The following is a 19,250-nucleotide window of genomic DNA, read 5'->3' as shown; positions in this document are numbered from 1 at the left end:
CGCATAGTTTCTCTTGCATATAGCCCTTTCATTTACACGAGGCTGTAACAAAACAATAGAAACGGCCCCACAAACGATAACGGGTCCCAAGGTGGATAGATTTGCAAACAGAAAAGCTATGGGGGGTCAAACGGCTCTGTGTAATCGCCTCTATACGATCATTTCCCGATAGATGAAGCCATAGCCCCGCCTCTCCCCACCTCTGCTGCTCACTGCTGTAGCATGGTCAGTAGCTACTGTCAGTAGCTACTGCTAGCGCTACTGCTACTGCTTCTGACCATTCTACAGATGTTAGTACAAAATCTACAGCTCAACCATGCTACCGATGTTAGTGCAAAATCTACAGCTCCTCTACCACAACCGTCAGCAAAAAGTGGACATGAAGAATTAAATTCGTTTTTATCACCTTGTTGTTTCAGATCAAAGAGGAGTTCCGAAGGATTACAACAATTCATCTCGAGCTAACCTTTTTGACCAAACTGGACTTTTACACCCCGAAACTGCAGGAGATATTTGAGACAAAAGGCGGAGTTGCAGGCACAAAAATAAGACCCCTGCTGGATTCACTCAGTCAGGTAAAGTGTAAAATTCATACAATTACAATCAATCAACGTATGTTGGGCTCTTATTCACTGAGAAAAGATAATAATAATAATGTAATGATCTGGCCGGCCTGACCAAGACCCAAAGCCAGCAGGGCATCTACCCAACTGACCCTGGGTCTCATTTGGCACATCATAGGATGTTTTAAGTTAAATGTGTATCAACTCATTTGTATGCACAGCTTGATCCTCCTTTGCATCCTTGCACCTAGTTGGTGCCTTCTTTTGTAACAGGTTCAATTGACCATTACGCAACATCTTTTTCTTTCTCTCTACAATAATGTACTTGTCGGTTTTAACAGCTACATGTAGAACAGGGCTATTCAACTACACATTCAGTTGGGCCATATTTTATAACTACAAAATTCAGCTGGGCCAGACATTCAGCGGCCTGTAAAAAGCGGGTAGTGACACATTTTAAACAAACACATATTACTGCGATGAAAAACATGCAATTTTTATTCATTGTTCATCTCACAAAGGTAGGTCAAAAAGTGCATAAAAACACAACAAATTAGCATTAATTTAACAGAATCTGAAGAAAAAAAAAGTGCACAGTTGTAGCATTACATTTGTTTGCTTTAGAAGTCAAATATTCAGGTTATGTTTTTTGAACCAGGCACATCACAAAGTGCATTTACTGAATACAATAATAGCAGTCTTAATACATTTCCTGACATACAAAAAACACAGCTAAAGAGCTCCAATGCAACACAAAGAGGTAGTACTGTAGCAATACTATTTTTTCACTTTTCAAGTAATAACAAAAAAATCATACGTTTTGGTCACATTTGACCCAGACACATTACAAAGTGCACTTAAATGAATACAGAAAGAACTGTCCAGTTACCCTTCAGTGCACAAACCCATAACAAGGGATACGGGTAACTATATGAATGAATACTACACTACACGTCTACTATAGTAAACTAGGTGCTTACTATCACCTTATTTGTGATTTGTCATCGCTGACTTTCTCAATGGGAGAAGGGACATTTTTTGTTTTGAACAAGAGCAGTGATTTTTGGCTCATAGGATGTCAATGCAATCCTAAGACATTGGTGAAGAGTACTGTCAGTCAGGGAGCAGCGAGTGCTACTTTTGATTGAGTTCATGTGTGAAAAGCTTGATTCACATGTGTATGTTGATCCAAACATACTGAGCACACAGATCGCTACTTTCTGAATGTTAGGGAACTGCCGTTTTTTGACATCACTCCAAAACTTCGCTGGCCCGTTAGTGCGCTGCATGTCAATAAGTTCCAGTGTATATTTCCCCTTGTCGATGCAGGGGACCACTTCCTTTGCTCTGGTTGATACGTCCCCCTCTATTGCAACAGTGAAGGGGTATCTGGCAAAGCCAATCACCTCTGTGGGCAGAGCAAGTCCATCCAATCGACCGGCAAAGTTCTCTTTCAACCTCGCAATGAAATCTGTAATCACATCCGTGATTTGTGCCGGAGATGTGATGTGTTTAGGGAGCGTCGGAAGATGCAGCATCCGACCCGTGCTCAAGTCGGTCGCGAAAAGGTCCAGCTTGACTTGGATCTGCTCCACAAGATCAATGACCGTTTTGTCTCTGTTTACGCTTCAGAGTTGAGAGAGACATGTTTTAGAGTTGCTATCATAGGACCACCGTTACTAGCACCACTAGATGCACTTTCAAAAAACGTGCTGCGTTGTGGTTTGGTGGTTTCTATGCAACGCGGAGTATTGCGTTCATGGTCTGTACTAGTGTAGGAATTTGGCTACGGGAGGCTGGGCCACTCGGGAGTTGGTTCTGGGCCGCATCTGGCCCGCGGGCCGCCAGTTGAATAGGCCTGATGTAGAAGATAGACGAGATGCCATCATCCGCTGCTTGATGGAGTTCCTTGGAGAGTCTACAGAGGAACTCATCAAAGACTACCGGGTAAATGTTCTGATGATTGTTGTATCCATAAACATGTTGTCTGTTCTTCAATATTTGTACATGGATATCTCTACAAGTTAGTGACTCATGCCAGTATGTGGAAAAGGCATGTCCTTTTAATTAAGTTTAACATTTAGATGAAATAAATTGATATTTAATATATTTAAAATAAAAGCAAACATTTTACTTTATTACATTCATTCTTTTTTTCATTCTTTCTCTAATGATCTTTTTTTACATTCTGATTCATAATTTGGTTTTCAGTAGAATTGAAGATTTGAGCCTTTAAAGCCCCGATCCCACCTCATTTTCGCTAAACTGAATCCAGTACTATACCAGCTTTTACTTCCTGCTTGGAACAGAGCAGCTTTTTTAAACCAATAAATAAAAGTGAATACAAATTCCCTACATAAGTTACCCCGTCTTTATCTACAAAAGGAAAGGAACTATAAAATCAATAGTTAGTTAAATACTAGGGCTGAACGATTAAAAAAAAAAATGTAATTGCAATTATTTTAACTGATATTGCAATTGCGATATCAGGAAAGGATCATCATTATTCTCATTTTCACTGAAACATTTTTAAATGATCATGGTGTGATTTTTGCGAGGATTTGTAGCAAACAAAAATGTTTTATTTACATTTTTCCTTTTACAAATATCGCACCTGCTGCGATTTGAAAATTATTGTAGGCAATATTGCAGTTTCGATAACATTTTGATTGGTAGTTCAGCCCTATTAAATGGCCACTTTAACCTAATGAATCACCTTTTGCATATTCATTCACTTTAAAGAAAACATGTACAGTATAGTGTATCTCAACACCGATTCACATGTTTTGACAGGATGTGAGCAAAGATTTCGTCAGAGAGAACTATGCTGAGCACGTCATGAAAATAGTTGTCCTCTGTGGAAGTGCAGCACACGAAGGCTCTGCCGATGTGTCCATCATCATCGAGGGAAGTGAGGTTCTTGATGACTGCAGATGTGTGTCAAAGTCTTGCCTTCTGCTCACAGGCTTCATATATGCAATGAACTTAAGTTATCCACCGAAGATGAAATACACTTTTGAAGTATTTCAGAAGCTTTTTCTTGAGCTAAATGTCCTGAAGATGTCTCCAAAAGTCCATGCATTGTGCAACAAACTTGTAGCCTAAGTGTATACTGTACAAAGGTGTTTCTTCAACTTGCAGTTCAGAGGAAATACTTGGTAGTTATGGTGTCTAGCAACAGTGACCTTTTTCATATGTTTTGCCTGAGCCCACTTTGTACAACTACATGTTTTGTATATTGTTAAGATAATGTTTCAAAACCTTGTTGAGGGGGTTCTTGACACAGCCCTTTTTAGTTTCCCCTGGAAACAGTTTCATTTGTTTCTTTGAGTATTTGCAGCTCAATGCGGCACATGTCAAATTGGTGAAGATTTTTTTTCTTCATTTGATTGTGTTTTGTATGTTTTCTTGAGTGCGTTGAATTCTCAGGGCCACTGTACAACTACATATTGTGTAATTATTCTCTATAACACTAAAAGCAAAGGATGTCAGGGATGAGTGATTGCACTTAGTTTTCTTGCAAAGTCATGTGCTGAATATGATTAGGGCCACATGTGATTTTTTTTTTTTAAGTCAGAATTCTACCAGTGTTTCAAAACATAAAGTTGCTGTTTTAAAGAGTACATTGTTTCATGTTTTCTATGCCCATATTTAACAGGGTAGTGCTGTTAAAGGTAGAATACATATTATGTAAATATTACTTATATATTTAAGTAAAAAATACTATGCAATAGTGAGTACACTTAAATAGAAGAAGAAATATTATGTAAATATTACTTGTATATTTAAGTAAAAAATACTATATAATAGTGAGTACACTTAAATAGAAGAAGAAATATTATGTAAATATTACTTGTATATTTAAGTAAAAAATACTATGCAATAGTGAGTACAATTAAATAGAAGAAGAAATATTATGTAAATATTACTTATATATTTAAGTAAAAAAATACTATGCAATAATGAGTACACTTAAATAAGAAAAAACAGAAAGCACAGTAAAGTTTACTTGTGTACCTGTTGTTAGAAACACTTCTGAACTTTAAGTAGAATTTACTTGAAATGTAGGTTGTTAAATTTCTGCGTGGAATATTGCTACTGAGGTTTTTCTAAGTAAATGTCACTCCACGTTTTTTTCAGTGCGTAAGGCTTCACATTCATACAATTGCACACATTCTCAGCTGGCCCAGCTCCACCTCTGGAGCAGCTGGCTGTTATTTGCCTCTCCACAGCAACAGCAGCGGCTAAATAAGGTAACACAGCAGGAAAAAGCTGTTAAGCTGAGAGCTGTTGAAGATCTTTGAAAGCAGTGCACGTCACCCGTTGTACGTGGATTTTTATTGGGCTTTTTTTGGAACTAGAAACCATCGAATAAAGTCCTTTTATGACTCAAAGTACTCAGGACCAAAAAAGGAGATCTAAGATTTGGCAAAAACCTCAGATGCCCCTTAAAGGAAAGCCTCCCACTGAGAGAATAAAGTGCCCTCGGCTGTGCAATAATGCTAATCATCAACTAAGCACACGCCCATTGATTCGACCTTGTGTAAAATCCTTTGTGAATATATTCCCTGCTGCTCAGGATCAGAGCGTAGGTTTTTCTTCTTCTAGATGACACAGGAAATGTGCTGTAATAACCTTTAGTAAGGACATCCTCCATCCTCCTGGCTGGAGGCGTAGTTGTTATGGACAGGGGGGGTCTTCTGTGATTTGGGAGAAAGTGACGAGGTGGTGGTGCTAAAATTAACAAGGGGAGATGTGAGTGAATTGTATTAGATGATGAGAGGAGCAGCTGACCGAGAAACCTGTTTGTTCTCTTCCTGAAAGACGAGGAGGTCTAGTGATATTCTGCCAAAAAGGAGCTTTAGCTGAGTTTGTTCAGAGAGGAGTGGTAAAAGTCGGATCACAGAGATTTCAAAGAGCAAAGATTCTCATTTTCTCTATATGTGCTCCACTTTCAGATAGCTGCAGAAAGGCCACAGACTACCCTGCGGTGCACAAGGCGCCTTATCGCCACTCAGGCTTCAATAATGTGACTGTTGTCGGTTACGCCGGGCGGCATGTATTTGCAATGCTTTGTAATCCCCAGAGGAAGATAAATAGTAGAGGCGTTTAGGTGGAGCTTCTTGTGACAGAGCGTGCAGCAACGCAGAGATCTTCCCGCCAACGCAGGAGTTGAAGTGGCTCGCAGATGCAGCAATGATTGTGAACACACACACACGCACACACACGCTCGCACACAAACACACACACACACACACACACACACACACACACACACACACACACACACACACATACACACACACACAGGCACACACAGGCACTCAGGGGCATACACGTACATGCTCATATTCAGTTGCACACTTGCATTATAAACACATCGCTGCTGTCAGAGGGGAAACCTTGTATTCCCCAAATGTTTTATGGAGGCGGAACATAACTGCCTTGTTTTTAGTTTCCTCACCTGGGCCAGAGCATGAACCTTTTTGGAGACCTTAGAATGAACTTTGGGAGTCACTTTTCTCTCTTTCGTAAAAGTTAGCCAGTCCAAGCTAACGTGTTGTGCAGCAGTCTGTCCATTGAACATATCAATCGTATATTTACCCTGAATTAAACTGATTGTCAAAACATACTTTACTCTTTGGATTTCGCGCAACTTTTACATCTTATTCCAAAGTTATGTTTACAATAGGTATTTCTGATCACAAATAAATATGTTTTCACTGCACAGAACATTGTTTGTTGGATCAAATGACTGAGTAAAAGCATAATTAAACTCTATTTAAACAGTGACATGTGCTTCACAGTTAGACCTATTGCAACAAAACGCCTGATAAAAGACAATATATATAAATCCATTTAAAAGAAAAACATATACACAGAGATTAACATTTTCTTACATTGACTTATTTTATTGAATAATATGAGTTATAGTTTTATATATTTAAGGTACACAGTAAGACAGAAATCGTTTGAAGATGAACCTTCAGTAACAACAATATGTCCAATATCGGCTGCGCACATATTTTTTTATACAAGTTTTGAAATACAATAAAAGTAATTTAAAAATATATTTTTCCTTTTGTTGTTGTTTTTTAGTCCTCCAAAATACTTTTAGCTGTCGTAGACATTATTGATTTACCTTTCTGTCATTGCAATTCTAATCATCAAGGTTTTCGCCAAACATAGCTTTTCAAGGGCCTCGCTCCTCTTTTCATTTGTTGCAATTCAATTTACTAAATTGTTTTGGAGGGGGTTTGTCGGTTTGAGGGGATAAAATGCAGGATAATGGACAACTGAGCTCCTATTTTCCTTCTCTCCAGCATAAATTGCTGTGAAAAGCAAGAGTAGAATTGTTAAAGCACATTTATCTGTCTCAGACAACCGTCCCCACTCTGAATAATTAATGCTCCCGGCTTTATGTGTCTTGCTGGTTTGTCCTTGGGGCGTGTTGACTCTGGGCATCGAGTGTCCGGCTGCTGGCCAGGCGGCCTGGGGACTCACGTCGCTATACATCAAACTTCCAGAGCAGCTTTACATGCAGAGGACGTCCGCTGAGTGGACCAACATAAATGAATAATTGCATGGAAAGCTGCTGCAAGTACTGGTGAAGTGATTCAAAGAGGGAAGCAATGAGTGTGTGAATGTGACGGTGAGTATGGTAATCAAATCTATGTGATTACTTAGTGCAACTACATAATAAACTGGAGGCACATTGAACTTGTTTGACTTTCACAGGATGCAAAACAAACAAGCAAGAAACATTTGATCCTTGAAAAATGGGCCTAGATTTGAGGTCATATCATGAAAGGTTGGATTCTTCTTCAGAAGTGAATATTGTCTGAAGTTGTTCCTGTCAAACAAAGAAGAAGTTGATATAATCCTTACAATTGTCTGATCTGACAGTGCCTGGAACAAAAATGAGCTTCAGTCACAATGACTTGTCAATTTCTTCCTGTTTTTCAACATTGTAAAAAAAATATTTGTATCTAAGATGACTCAGGAAGCCATGACAGTAAGAGTAGTCAGTTCTTGTCACCAGACTAGTCAATCAAAGGCAGAGTATGGTATGGTGGGTCATGTCTTGCCACAGTAGCAGAGTGTATTTTCAGAGAAATGGGTAGTCCTCTTTCAGGAATCACCGAAGACTCTCAGGTACCTGTTTAAAACTACATTCAATCCAATCTAGGATTTGAAACTACTTAACCTTTTATTTGATATATTTCCATAAGTGAGAGTTGCTGTGTAGAGTCTGTAAGTTGTTCTGACGTGGCAACAATTTGTGTTTTCTTCCAAATAAGGACTTAAATCTCCTTGTGACGTAAACTGTTGGTCAAAACTACAAATAAATAAACCAGATGTTTTAAAGAAGAATTACTGTGTTCACTTTCAGCTAATTCTAGATGACCTAATGTATACTTTCACTTTTTCTACCCCAGTGTGAAGGACTAGGGTACGCAAAAATCAGGAATCCAGGTTGAAGTGGAAAAAATAAGGATTTTATTTACCCAATATATGTACAGTTTTAAAATGGGTAACAAAATCAATTAGGATTTAAAAAAAAGGTGTATTATTAATGATATACACCAACACAATCTAGCATTAATGGATTAGCATTAATGGATTAGCATTAATGGATAAACAAAATGTCACAAAAACAGGTGACATCCTGTGTGCTCTTCTGCCCAAGAGCAACTCACATACCCCCCCTTCATCTCCACACTGCTGGAATTGATAGCACTACTGGCCAGTCCATTGTTGCGTGCAGGGGGAAAAGGCCCTAAAAAGGGGTGGCTTAAATGGAGTAGCCTCTTTAAACACCCTTCAGGGTTTGAGAGGAACGGCGTAGTCCAATTAGCTGACACATCTATAAAGGCATGGTTTTCATCAGCTGAGCCTTTTCCCAGGAGCAAGGTGAGCTGCAAGACACTGACAATAGGATTACACACAGCACAATAGATATTTTAAACAATATCGCATGCACTCAATCTAGCAAAAATAAAGCTGTTTCAAATAAATGTGTATGTCTGATGTAAAACAAAAGCATAACCTTTAGCATGTGTGTTTGTTTGTGAGGCTTGTAGCCCTCACACCCAGTAATACCATTTCCTTTAGCACAATGCAATTTAAGTACATTTTGTAATTCCATATGAGTTGAGCATCCAGCCAGAGCCTACTAATTCTTCATTGTTTTTAGGTCTCACAAGAACTAATTACACCCTGCTAAGTGCTCAAATTCATCAGACTACACTAAGTGTGCAGTGACAGAGATACGCTTTATAAGTTGGACCAGTTTATTTCCTTTCAGACTTAAAAACGTGACTGTTTTTGGTGTCAAGTGTGTCTTCCCCTAAGGTCAAGTATCTGCAGGAACACCACGTCTGAGTTCCCTGCGCAACACGTCCCGCTGAGATAATCCTGCAGAAGAGGAAACGTGGCCCTTCTGCTTTTCATTCCTCACATTTTCTTCAGCACAGCAAGTAGAATACAATGAACATTAATCCTCTGCTGAGTCGCTGGCAGCTACAGCTCTCTACTCGCCTCCTTCACATTTTGATATGTGGAGAAAAGAATATAGCCAGAATTGATTAGTCGCTGGTGAGGATGTAGTGGATTGTAGTCAAGTTAAAAAGTGCTGTTGTAAATCAGATTCCACCAGAACTTTCAAATCATTTCAAAAGTTTGTTTTTGTTTCCAGCTAATCATCTGCAGACAAAGACTTCAGTTAATCTGGATTTTACTAAAGAAAGAAACAGTATGGATGAGCATACCCCATCAATAGCACATTTTGATGATTTAGTCATTGTTTAACAAATCAAGAATGCTAAAAAAATGCTATAATTTGGAAGGAAACATCATCATTGGAGCCAGGGTAATGTTAACAGTAGGAATCTTTTTGTGTTAAGCACTACATTGACTGCACAACAATGGTTTGTAAATTCAGGGGGGGGGGGGCGTTTTGTTTTTTTCAAAACATATTTACTGATGCAAATTGGTATAAATGTAGTAGGAGAAGCAGCTGTTACTAGGATCTTTCTCACAAATGATCAAACTACTTCTTGACAACTCTTTGTTGTAAAGTCATTTTTTTAACATCATATTTCTTTGGGAATTGTACTGTTTAATCAACACAAGATATTTGAGGCTCTGGAAAATTCACAGACATTGTTACAGATGTTCTTTCTTTAAACACATTAAACAAGTGTGTTTCATTCAAATTGTTTATTTTCATCTTAAGTATTATTTTTGCGTGGCAGCAGAACGTTGCTTCGGAAGAAAACTTATTTCTGAGAAACATATTGTCAGTGAAACATCTAACACCCACTTTCCACTTAAATAACAACACCTACCATACTTGAATGACCCTCGTGCCTGTGCACCATGCTCTCTGCACTGAGCACCAACATGACTCACAAATAAATACATCTAACTTTAAGTTCACGAAATAGCAAACTGTTGGAGCACAGCTGAAGCTGGTTGTTAAAAAAAAAGAGCTCCATGTGTTTAGAAACAAACCAAACATTAACCATGGTTTACTTGCCATAACCATAAACTTTAACTAATATTAATGATACTGTTGTTGCCACCTTCATGATTGGTAGAAAATTATTTGGGATATTACTTCACTTCCTTACCTTCCTTTCAGCTTATGAGAGCATTTATACATCTAAAATAACCATATATTATAGTAACATATCTTGGTTTGTAACTTTATCTATCATCCTTAATGTCTGTGCTGATTAGATTTAATAAAATATTATAATACAAGTTAGCATTCATGTTTCATATTGATAAGGTCAAGACCATATTCTTTATAATCTTTATTAAAGGTTTTCTTTATGAAAAAACCAGTCTGTATGACGTGCACTCTGTTTCCTCGCCTTCTCATTTTATGTAAATGTTTAAACTGCTGTCTTTTTCGGCAGTTCTTTCAAATGTGGAACTTTTACACGCATCACAGAGGCTTATAAATATTTATATCCGCAATTGACTTTTAATTCATTTTCTTTCACTCTGTTGCCACAATGACCCAGTTTCCTCAAGGGAGTCAATTAAGTGGGTCTTACTATAGTGTATTTTACCTTAGCGTTGTTTGTACAGGTCTGTTCAAAAGCACATGACCTCGTCTGTCGGAATGATGCCACAGTTCTCTTGCTGACAAAGATATTTACATAGTACTCCTCCTAATGAACCTCCTGGAGGATTTGATGTAGCAGGAGGAAGAATATTTTTGATATGCCAGCGTTTTAACAATTCAAGAAACAAAAAAGAAAAATGATCTTTTCAGGTTGATTCAGACTTTTCAATAATTGGAGGTAGGTCCTGCTGAAAGCCTGGAGCATTGATTAACATTCCCCGGAGTCATCTGTGCATGGGGCACACTGATGATAATTGACCTGCATGACCCCCAAGGTATATGCTCTTTAAAGTGAAGCAGGGATGTAAGACAGCAGGAAGGAGACAGATCTGATTGTAGGTACTGCTGGACCACCGTCTGTCTCTCAATGCACTCGGATATCATCAGCGGCAGAGATTTTTACAGAAACATGTTTTGACTCTTCCTTTGTCCATGTCATGTACACCTGCACATATCTGTTGGATTTGTCAAGACAACTTATTATTTCCTTTCGGTTTGGTGGTTAAATTCAGGAAACCACATTTTAAAAGAACTGTGAGAGAGAAAAAGTTGTGGGTGCACTATGGTAGTGGCAATTTCTTATATTACTTTATATGGTAAAACCAAATGATGATATTATGCTGAGAAATGTTTCGTCAACTCGACCCGTTGTATCACACGGTAGCTTCCTGCCAAGGTCGTACCTGAAGAATGCGGCTCTCCCTATGAGAGCATTGTAAGATAAGTCAGGAGAAAGAGTTATCTCTTTCTCTTCTCTGCACAGCAACAGTCCTCTATAAAACACACACACACAATTGCCCCTGTGTCCATGTGAAGCTGACCGTTGAGCGGCCCGACCAAGCAAGGAGCCAGAGGCAGAACGTCCAAAATACAACCCGGTGTGGGCATTTATTAAATCATGAACACATGACACACAGCCTCAATCCTGCTGTTCCTCCCTGAACACAGCCTACAGCCACAAGGACCTCACACACACTACCAGCCAACACAGACAGGGAAACAGAGCCTAAATACCCATACTCTAATCAGCAATTAGACACAGGTGTGGGGGGGGGGGGTGTGAGGAGACAACAAAGGGCACCAGGTGAACATAATCAGGAGTAACAGACATGGGGAAAGGGAAACACTTTTCAAAATAAAACCACATGTGCAATAGTACAAGGCCCGAAGCCGTCAGTCCACACCTTCGTCACAGTCCACTCCTGCAACTGACTCTGTACTTTGCATGACCGTACCTACAAGCTTGTATAAAGAACTACTAAGACAACTCTGTTTGCTTTCACCAGTTTATTATTGATTACTCTCATTTTACATCTTTACAGTATTAACGAGGGTAAAATATCCACAACACTATTTACTCAAAACACTTTTGGTTACTCTTTGATTGAGGTTGCTGTGAGAGGAAATCGCCGTCTCTCTTTCTTCTGTCGTGCGTTTCTTCGTGTTATCGTTGAACTATGGTGCAGAACTGCAAGGATAAAAAGCTACTGGTCTTTGCATGTAAGCAACTCAAACCAAAACCTTTAATACTATAGTAAACTATCAGCTCGCAAATAATACATTTTCCTCTGTTGTTCCGCGGGAATCAAAAAATGTCTTGATATAAGTTTTACATAGTTTTGAAAGCCACTTTTAATGTAATTTAAAACTGTGCAATATAGTGAAAATGAGTTTCTGACGATAAAGTAAACCGTCTCTTGGGTATTGTTGTACTATTAAAGATTACCTTCCCTTTCTTATTCATGAGAAAGTAGATATGATATGAGGTTTTCGCTCTATTTGCTCACTCATGCAATCTGGATTATTGAAACGCCGCTCAGTTCCTTAGCCTGACTTTCACCTCTACTACAACAGCAGGCCAATCACTCCGCAGTCCTTTCCCTTGTTCGACCGCCCGCCTGGCAGCGAGTGTTTACTGAGGCAATAGCATTTAAGTGCTTTACTCAAGGACAGCTGCATCGTCCTCTTGAGGGAAACACATTAATGCAACAATGATCTGACTGCCAAAATAACCAGCCTGATCTCCACTACGTACCTCAGCTAATGCACTGTGTCTCTTCCTACTGCACGCTGATTAAAACCTTAATGGTGTTTTTGTTGCTGGTCCAACTTTTATCTGGCGGTGCCTTTCTTCTCAGCTGGATATTGATGTTATATACAAACAGTTCTATTTCTGGTATATTATATAACCTATAAATATCACTTTCTATGAAAATAAGTACCTGTCCTTCATCATTACTATAATTTACTTTAGACTGAATGGCGTCCTTTGAGAGGGCAGATTTGTTTTAGTTTCTCCACACATTTTTATAGAAATAGAAACACTGGCAGGTGACTGATTTTGTTGTCTTCTAGAAGTGACGGCACATTTTTGGAGTATGGATCAATGGAATAAAACATCTCAGCCCAATACTCATCAACTGCTTAATGGTGCCCCACATAAATTATTTAAAAACAGAATATCTTCTATGACTGTTTATATTTTAGTATAGAAGTTTGGGAATTTGTATTAAAATGAAACAAATACAAATATTAGAAAGATGGGTCTTTATAGCTTCCCATTAGGACACCTGGGTCATGCCCCTCATTCCCATCATAATTAAGTAAATGTATGTGTTTATTATGACATTAGGGGGAGTTCACATTTACAAATTACACTTGTTTGGTTTTTGAAGAGGATTGTGTATCCTTGCAGTTGGGAAAAAACATACACGGAGGCAAGGTCTGTTTATTTATAAAGCACATTTCATCAACAAGGCAATTGGAAGTACTTTAACAAAAACATGAAAACTGTCAAGACAAACATAAGGAAAAGAAAATCCAGGAGAAAATCATTTTACACTGATCTGCTCATTTGGTTTTCATTTCATGTGAATCTATATATTTCCCATGATTATACACCCAACATGAATTGACTTTCTCCAGACATAATACATACAAGGTGTGATGAGTGAGAGGCTTTCTTCTAAGGAACTGGATCTCAGACTCCTACTACTGCGTTTTTATCTTTCATGCAAGGTGGTTAATGAAAATTAATTGCATTCACTTTGCATCCGGAGAGGAAAGTGGCTTCTGATTAAACAGCTAAAATTAAATCCGACAGAGCTCTGGGCACTGAGGACCTGGTTGGAAACCGTCTGCTTTTAGAGGAACGGCATCACGGCTTGGTGGCTATATAGCCAATAAAATGACTTCCAGTATGAGGTTCATCTTCCTTCTCGCTCAGCCAGACAGCCGGTGTAATTAGATATTGATAGAAGGGCAGTAATTAATGATGAGTCTGCCAGCAACATTATCTCCACCGCAATTTCATCCACACGTCCAGTGGTGATTGGGCCGGTGTGTCACTGAGACACAGCCAATCATTTGTCAAGTTCTCTGACCTGAATCTGTTCAAATGGGACGCAGCGGTGAAGGAAACCAACAAAACTCCCTGCACCTTCTGCCGTCAATATTTCAAGATGGCGGCAGGCTGCAGGCCATGCAGGATGGATTGCCCTTAATGATCATCAGAGTTGATTTTGAACATTTTAACCTGAGTTTTCAGTTAGCATGAATGGTATGTTTCCTGCTGAAAGAAAGCTCACCAATCACTGTTTTCAAAAGAAATGGTGAGAAAAATAACTGACACCACTATATAGTTAGTGAAAAAAGCTTGATCATATACGCTTTATGTGATGCAAATCCTATTTTTAATGTGAAATTGCATTTGTTTGCATCATTATTTCTTTAGATATTGTAATAAATCTTTTTTTATACATAATAAAACCAAACCTGATAAAATCCTAGATCTAATTAATATGAACAATGAGCCCTAATCATAGTAATTCGGTCTAGTTAAGAGAACAGCTGGACATGAATTATTAATAGTTTTTGCATTTCTTATGTGATATTTCTGCGTTTAACTTTTTTATATAATTTTTACATTGACAAAAAGTATGAAATGTGATTTTATCTAAACACATTTGGTAAGCACATTGTATGCGTTTCATTTGCACGTTTTAAGCAAGTGAAGTTCAAATATCCCATGTGAAGCATGACATCACATTGCAATGAATTTAACGTGTGTGATAAACTCATATAAAAGCACTTGAATCCATTTGCTCTGCTTTTGTTTGTTTTCAAGAGACATTTACAAGTAAAACCACCAGACCCCTCTCTGTAAAAACACAGAGTTATAGAGATGTTTATCTGTTTTAACGTTTTAACAACGTGTTTACAGCAACTGATGGATGTCATTCTAAAACCAAAAGCTTTTTGTCGGGAACATGAGACATTACCTTATCTGTTTGGATTGTGTTGAACCTTTTGGTCAGTACTGAAGTGACTGAAGACATTATTTAAAGGAGGCGAATGGATGTAACTGTACATGTACAACTATTAAGGAAAAATAACTGTATTTGCATCCGTGCGTGGTTTTCTCACTATGGCAAGTCCTTTAAACATTTTATCAGTAGCATTAGGAACAGAAATTGTAGATATCAAAAACTGCTTTTTGACTTAGTATTCAAAGCCATCACATCCATAAAGTAAAAGCATTTCTAATTAAAGATATCTATAATTCATTTCACTTTAACAATGTTATTTCTTGATCTCAACAATGAACTTCTTATTTGTTGAAATATAGATTATAGAAGGTGTAAGATGTAACTTACCACAAGTCAACTTTTAGCATTGACTTGTATTCAAACATATAACTGATATCTACAATTAAATCATAGGAATCTGGAAATCAGTTTTGACTGGTCAAAATTTAATGGCGACATGTTAACATGTTATAATTGTTTTACTGATATCTTAAATTATCATTTCCACATGCCAAAATGACATTCCCACTGGTGAAAACTAAACTGCTACCCAGCACCACTGATTAAAAGTTAAAAGGGCATGCTGTAGTCCGACAGGCAGGAAGGTGAATCACAGGCAGGTTGTCCTCTCAGCCAGTAGAAAAGTGTGTGTGTGTGTGTGTGTGTGTGTGTGTGTGTGTGTGTGTGTGTGTGTGTGTGTGTGTGTGTGTGTGTGTGTGTGTGTGTGTGTGTGTGTGTGTGTGTGTGTGTGTGTGTGTGTGTGTGTGTGTGTGTGTGTGTGTGTGTGTGTGTGTGTGTGTGTGTGTGTGTGTGTGTGTGTGTGTGTGTGTGTGTGTGTGTGTGTGTGTTTGACTGATGGCTTTGTGTATGAGCCGAGGTCACGTGTGTGCACCGGTGCGTGTAATGAACGCCACCGTCAGCCTGACTCCCCTCTTCTCCTCCCTCCAATCCCCCAGCCTGCCACACTGCATCCAGTACATGACCACTCCCAACAACAACACACACACACACACACACACACACACACCTACACACACACACACACACACACACACACACACACACACACACACACACACACACACACACACACACAGATGCTAGCTGTATACAGTATTTGAGCCTAATCACAATCATATCCAAAGTGATCAGTTCCGGTTTCCCCGAGTTTGAACCCAGAGGCTGTTAACATAAAACACATTATAATGATACATTGGATTTTAAGGACCTATCCAAGGATAGTGTGCTGTAGAGAGGAAGGGACAGGAACAGATGTGGGACAGATATGTGGTGGCAAAGCAACTGCTGCTGGAGGCGTACTGTGTGCAGAAATGTGGGACTCATATCAGGCTTTGAAATCTGAGATACTTTTAGGTGCAGAGAGGAGACAGTGTGAAATGTAGATTTATATGAGGGTAAATCAGCTTGCAGATTTGTTCAGCAAATTCAGTGTTTTTTCTGTTCTTTGTGGAGGCTCTCATGTGACATTATACGCTGATCATATAATGATAAACAGACCAGACCCACGTCTCCTCTGAGATATCAAAAAGCAACAATCAAGGGCCTATTTTTTATTTGTATTCATTTTCAGAGTATCAACATTTTTCATCATTACTATCATCAGTATAGGCCAGGGTAAAGGGGGTCTCACAAAGACCCATTTTGTTTCGTTGAAAAATGTCTTACAGAAAGCCCACAGTCCGATGAGACATTCCTTCCGGAAAGCAAATGCAACACACCAAGCAGAAGTTCTCTAAATGAACCATTAGTAATTAAAGTAGGAGGAAAGTGTAAGTCCAGCAGTGACCCATCGCATGCTCCTCCTATTCATGCTTAGTTCATCTGAATAATTGATTTGATACATCTCATGCTACTTCGAGAAATATGTGTTGGCAAAATGTCAACATATTTCCACCCAATTAGCCCTTTCTGCTGCGCATGAGCTCTTTTGAAGAGTCATAGAACCGCAAGTATACGAGGTGAAATGTAAACTGTGTTTTCGGATTCAAGCAAACACTCACAGGAGCATGACCGCTACTACTAAATATAAACCCAACAACATGAACGTTTGGATCTGATCTCTGTTGTTTACCCTCTTATTAGCCTGCATGATGATTAAATCGTAAAGCCAGGAACACAACATTAACCCAATGCTTCAAATGAATCACTCGACAGATGTTCCAGCAAAACACTCACTTTAAGATTTCCCGGCGGCTCCGGCGTTAAACCGAGAGGAAGTCCATCAAAGCTTTCTTTTGTATCTGAAGCTTGACAACCTGGCCGTGACTAACATTAACCCATTCATAGTAACACTGGCCAAGCACATGGATTCCATATGGGTCATTATCCCGGGGTAGTAACTAGCTGAGGTGATGGAAAGCCTCATTGAACCAACCTTTGAAAACTCTCCCTCTTTTCCTTCTCTCTATTTCTGACCCGCTGTGACAATGCCAAGCCGAAACATGAGGCCAAACCACCAGTAATGCTCTCAGTATGGGTCAGCTCTAATTGTTCAGGTTGAACAATTCTGGCATAGTGTTTCCAACTTGGAAGAACACAAAGAGAAATTGGTCCAAGAAGGGTCTTTTTATAGCCACTGGCAAAAACCTGGGAAAGAGAGCAGAGTGACTGCAGGGACTTTTTTGTTTGTAATGTATTGTTCTTTTATTTTAAGCTGGTAATTCCTCCTAAAATGCAAAAGAGCTGATGTTGCGGAGATGCTGATAATTAGCACATTTATTATATTTATTCAAGGCAGATTTCTTTTCTCGGAGTGTATGGGATGTCAACGATGAATTATTGCATGCCAGTTTAAGCCGGCAGCGTGACTCGACTTTCACGGCTTCCACTTGTTTTCAAACGCTGCTACAAAGGCCAAAGGTCTGCCTCATTCATCAGGAGATGCATGCCATCCAACAAAGTGCTGCATATGGAATAAAATGTGCAAGCAAGGCAAATCAAGAGTGGAGGAGGAGGCAGTACCCGAGCTGCAAACATGCTATGTGATCTACAATCATGGTGCTGTCAGAAATCTGATGATCAAAACAGATAGGCTGCTGAGAGCTTTCCAGCCAGCCTTGGAAACATTCGTTTGTAGATGATGAGGGAGGGGAGGCATTTCCTCGGGGGAAGGCACATCTGTTCCGATTAGTTTTTACCTCCATCATTCAAATTTCTTCTTTATTTTCATGCTTCATGTTCAAGACTCAGATCTTAGATAATATTCAAAACAATGTTGATGTGCATTTTCCTACAAGGAAAAAAATAGATTGTTTTGACGTGCTGGTAACCAAATCCCAGCAGGAGGCTAATCAAAGATTATTTATTCTTAAATATGTTTACATAAACAGATGGGTTGCATCTTAAAAGATTCACTTTAAAAGTCTATATCAATTTGGGACACATTTGGCTACTGTGGTGTTTCGTGTTTTTACGAATTCACAAAGCATAGCTAGCTCTTGAGCTTGGTTGCTAACAGCTAACAGTTTATTCAAAACACATTTTGGTACCCTTGACTGCCGTGGTGCATGCCTTTTGGTGGAACAGTTTATACTGTGACAGGGAAGATGAAATTAAAGCGGATAGTAGCTAATTAGCTAAAATAGCATTTGGACCGCCTGGCTTTCCATTCCCTCAAAGGTAGACTCCGTCACATCCTGGTAAGACTGGATGACAAAATCCAGGCACTAAAAACAACAACAAATATATTCGCCCACTTGCTCATAATGGTCTTTTAAGTTTTACTGCTCCTAACCAACATAATATGTATGTGTAGAATCAGATTTTGTTATGCTAAATGTATCGGAGTTATGTTTGTATAGCTCAAGAATGGGTCAGCTACTAACCCAGACCTCACTGTGTAGTTTCTACAGGGATTGTTTCTTTGATAGAGAATGTTTCCCTTTAATTGCCTGACCCTTTACATTTTTTTTTTGATTGCTTTAAAAAGGTAAATGAGAGGAAAGAGTTCCTGAACTGCTTTCAAACCCTAGATGAGCCTGCTGTGCCCAGACATGCTATGATTGACTGTTAGAGAGAAAGTGAAAGTGATTTAAAGTTTTTTAAGGAGGGAGAAGACATCAACAACAAAAACATCTGTTCTGGTTGATGGGCTACTTACTGCAGCTTTTCCACTTCACCCTGATCTAGGCCATTGTTATCAATTAGCTCAACACATTTCTCATGGAACATGACTACTGATGGCAAGTTAATCCTCATAAAGAACAGATCATTGTCAGAGAT

The 19,250-nt window shown here is 38.9% G+C and overlaps 1 protein-coding gene across 6 annotated transcripts in view; it reads left to right on the top strand.

The window, feature by feature from the left end:
• Nucleotides 1–19,250, top strand: part of LOC307013200 (uncharacterized protein) — a 35,414-nt gene that overhangs the window by 2,216 nt on the left and 13,948 nt on the right. For 3 of the 6 annotated variants that reach the window (XR_013800891.1, XR_013800892.1, XM_079640478.1), the window contains exon 2: nt 420–575. Coding sequence is in view for 1 of the 6 variants with exons in the window: in XM_079640478.1 (XP_079496604.1) it covers nt 420–575 (156 nt within the window). In the remaining 5 variants the exon portion in view is untranslated. Of the gene's footprint in view, nt 1–419; nt 576–1,892; nt 2,511–3,356; nt 4,279–19,250 lie in introns of those variants that run through there. The other 3 variants (XR_013800893.1, XR_013800895.1, XR_013800894.1) reach the window with 2 other exon arrangements.

Source organism: Notothenia rossii (genome assembly GCF_949606895.1).
Source record: "Notothenia rossii genome assembly, chromosome: 7".
NCBI classification, from domain to species: Eukaryota; Metazoa; Chordata; class Actinopteri; order Perciformes; family Nototheniidae; genus Notothenia; species Notothenia rossii.
The sequence above is the reverse complement of the archived record's forward strand: the minus strand, read 5'-3'. Positions and strand labels throughout refer to the sequence as shown.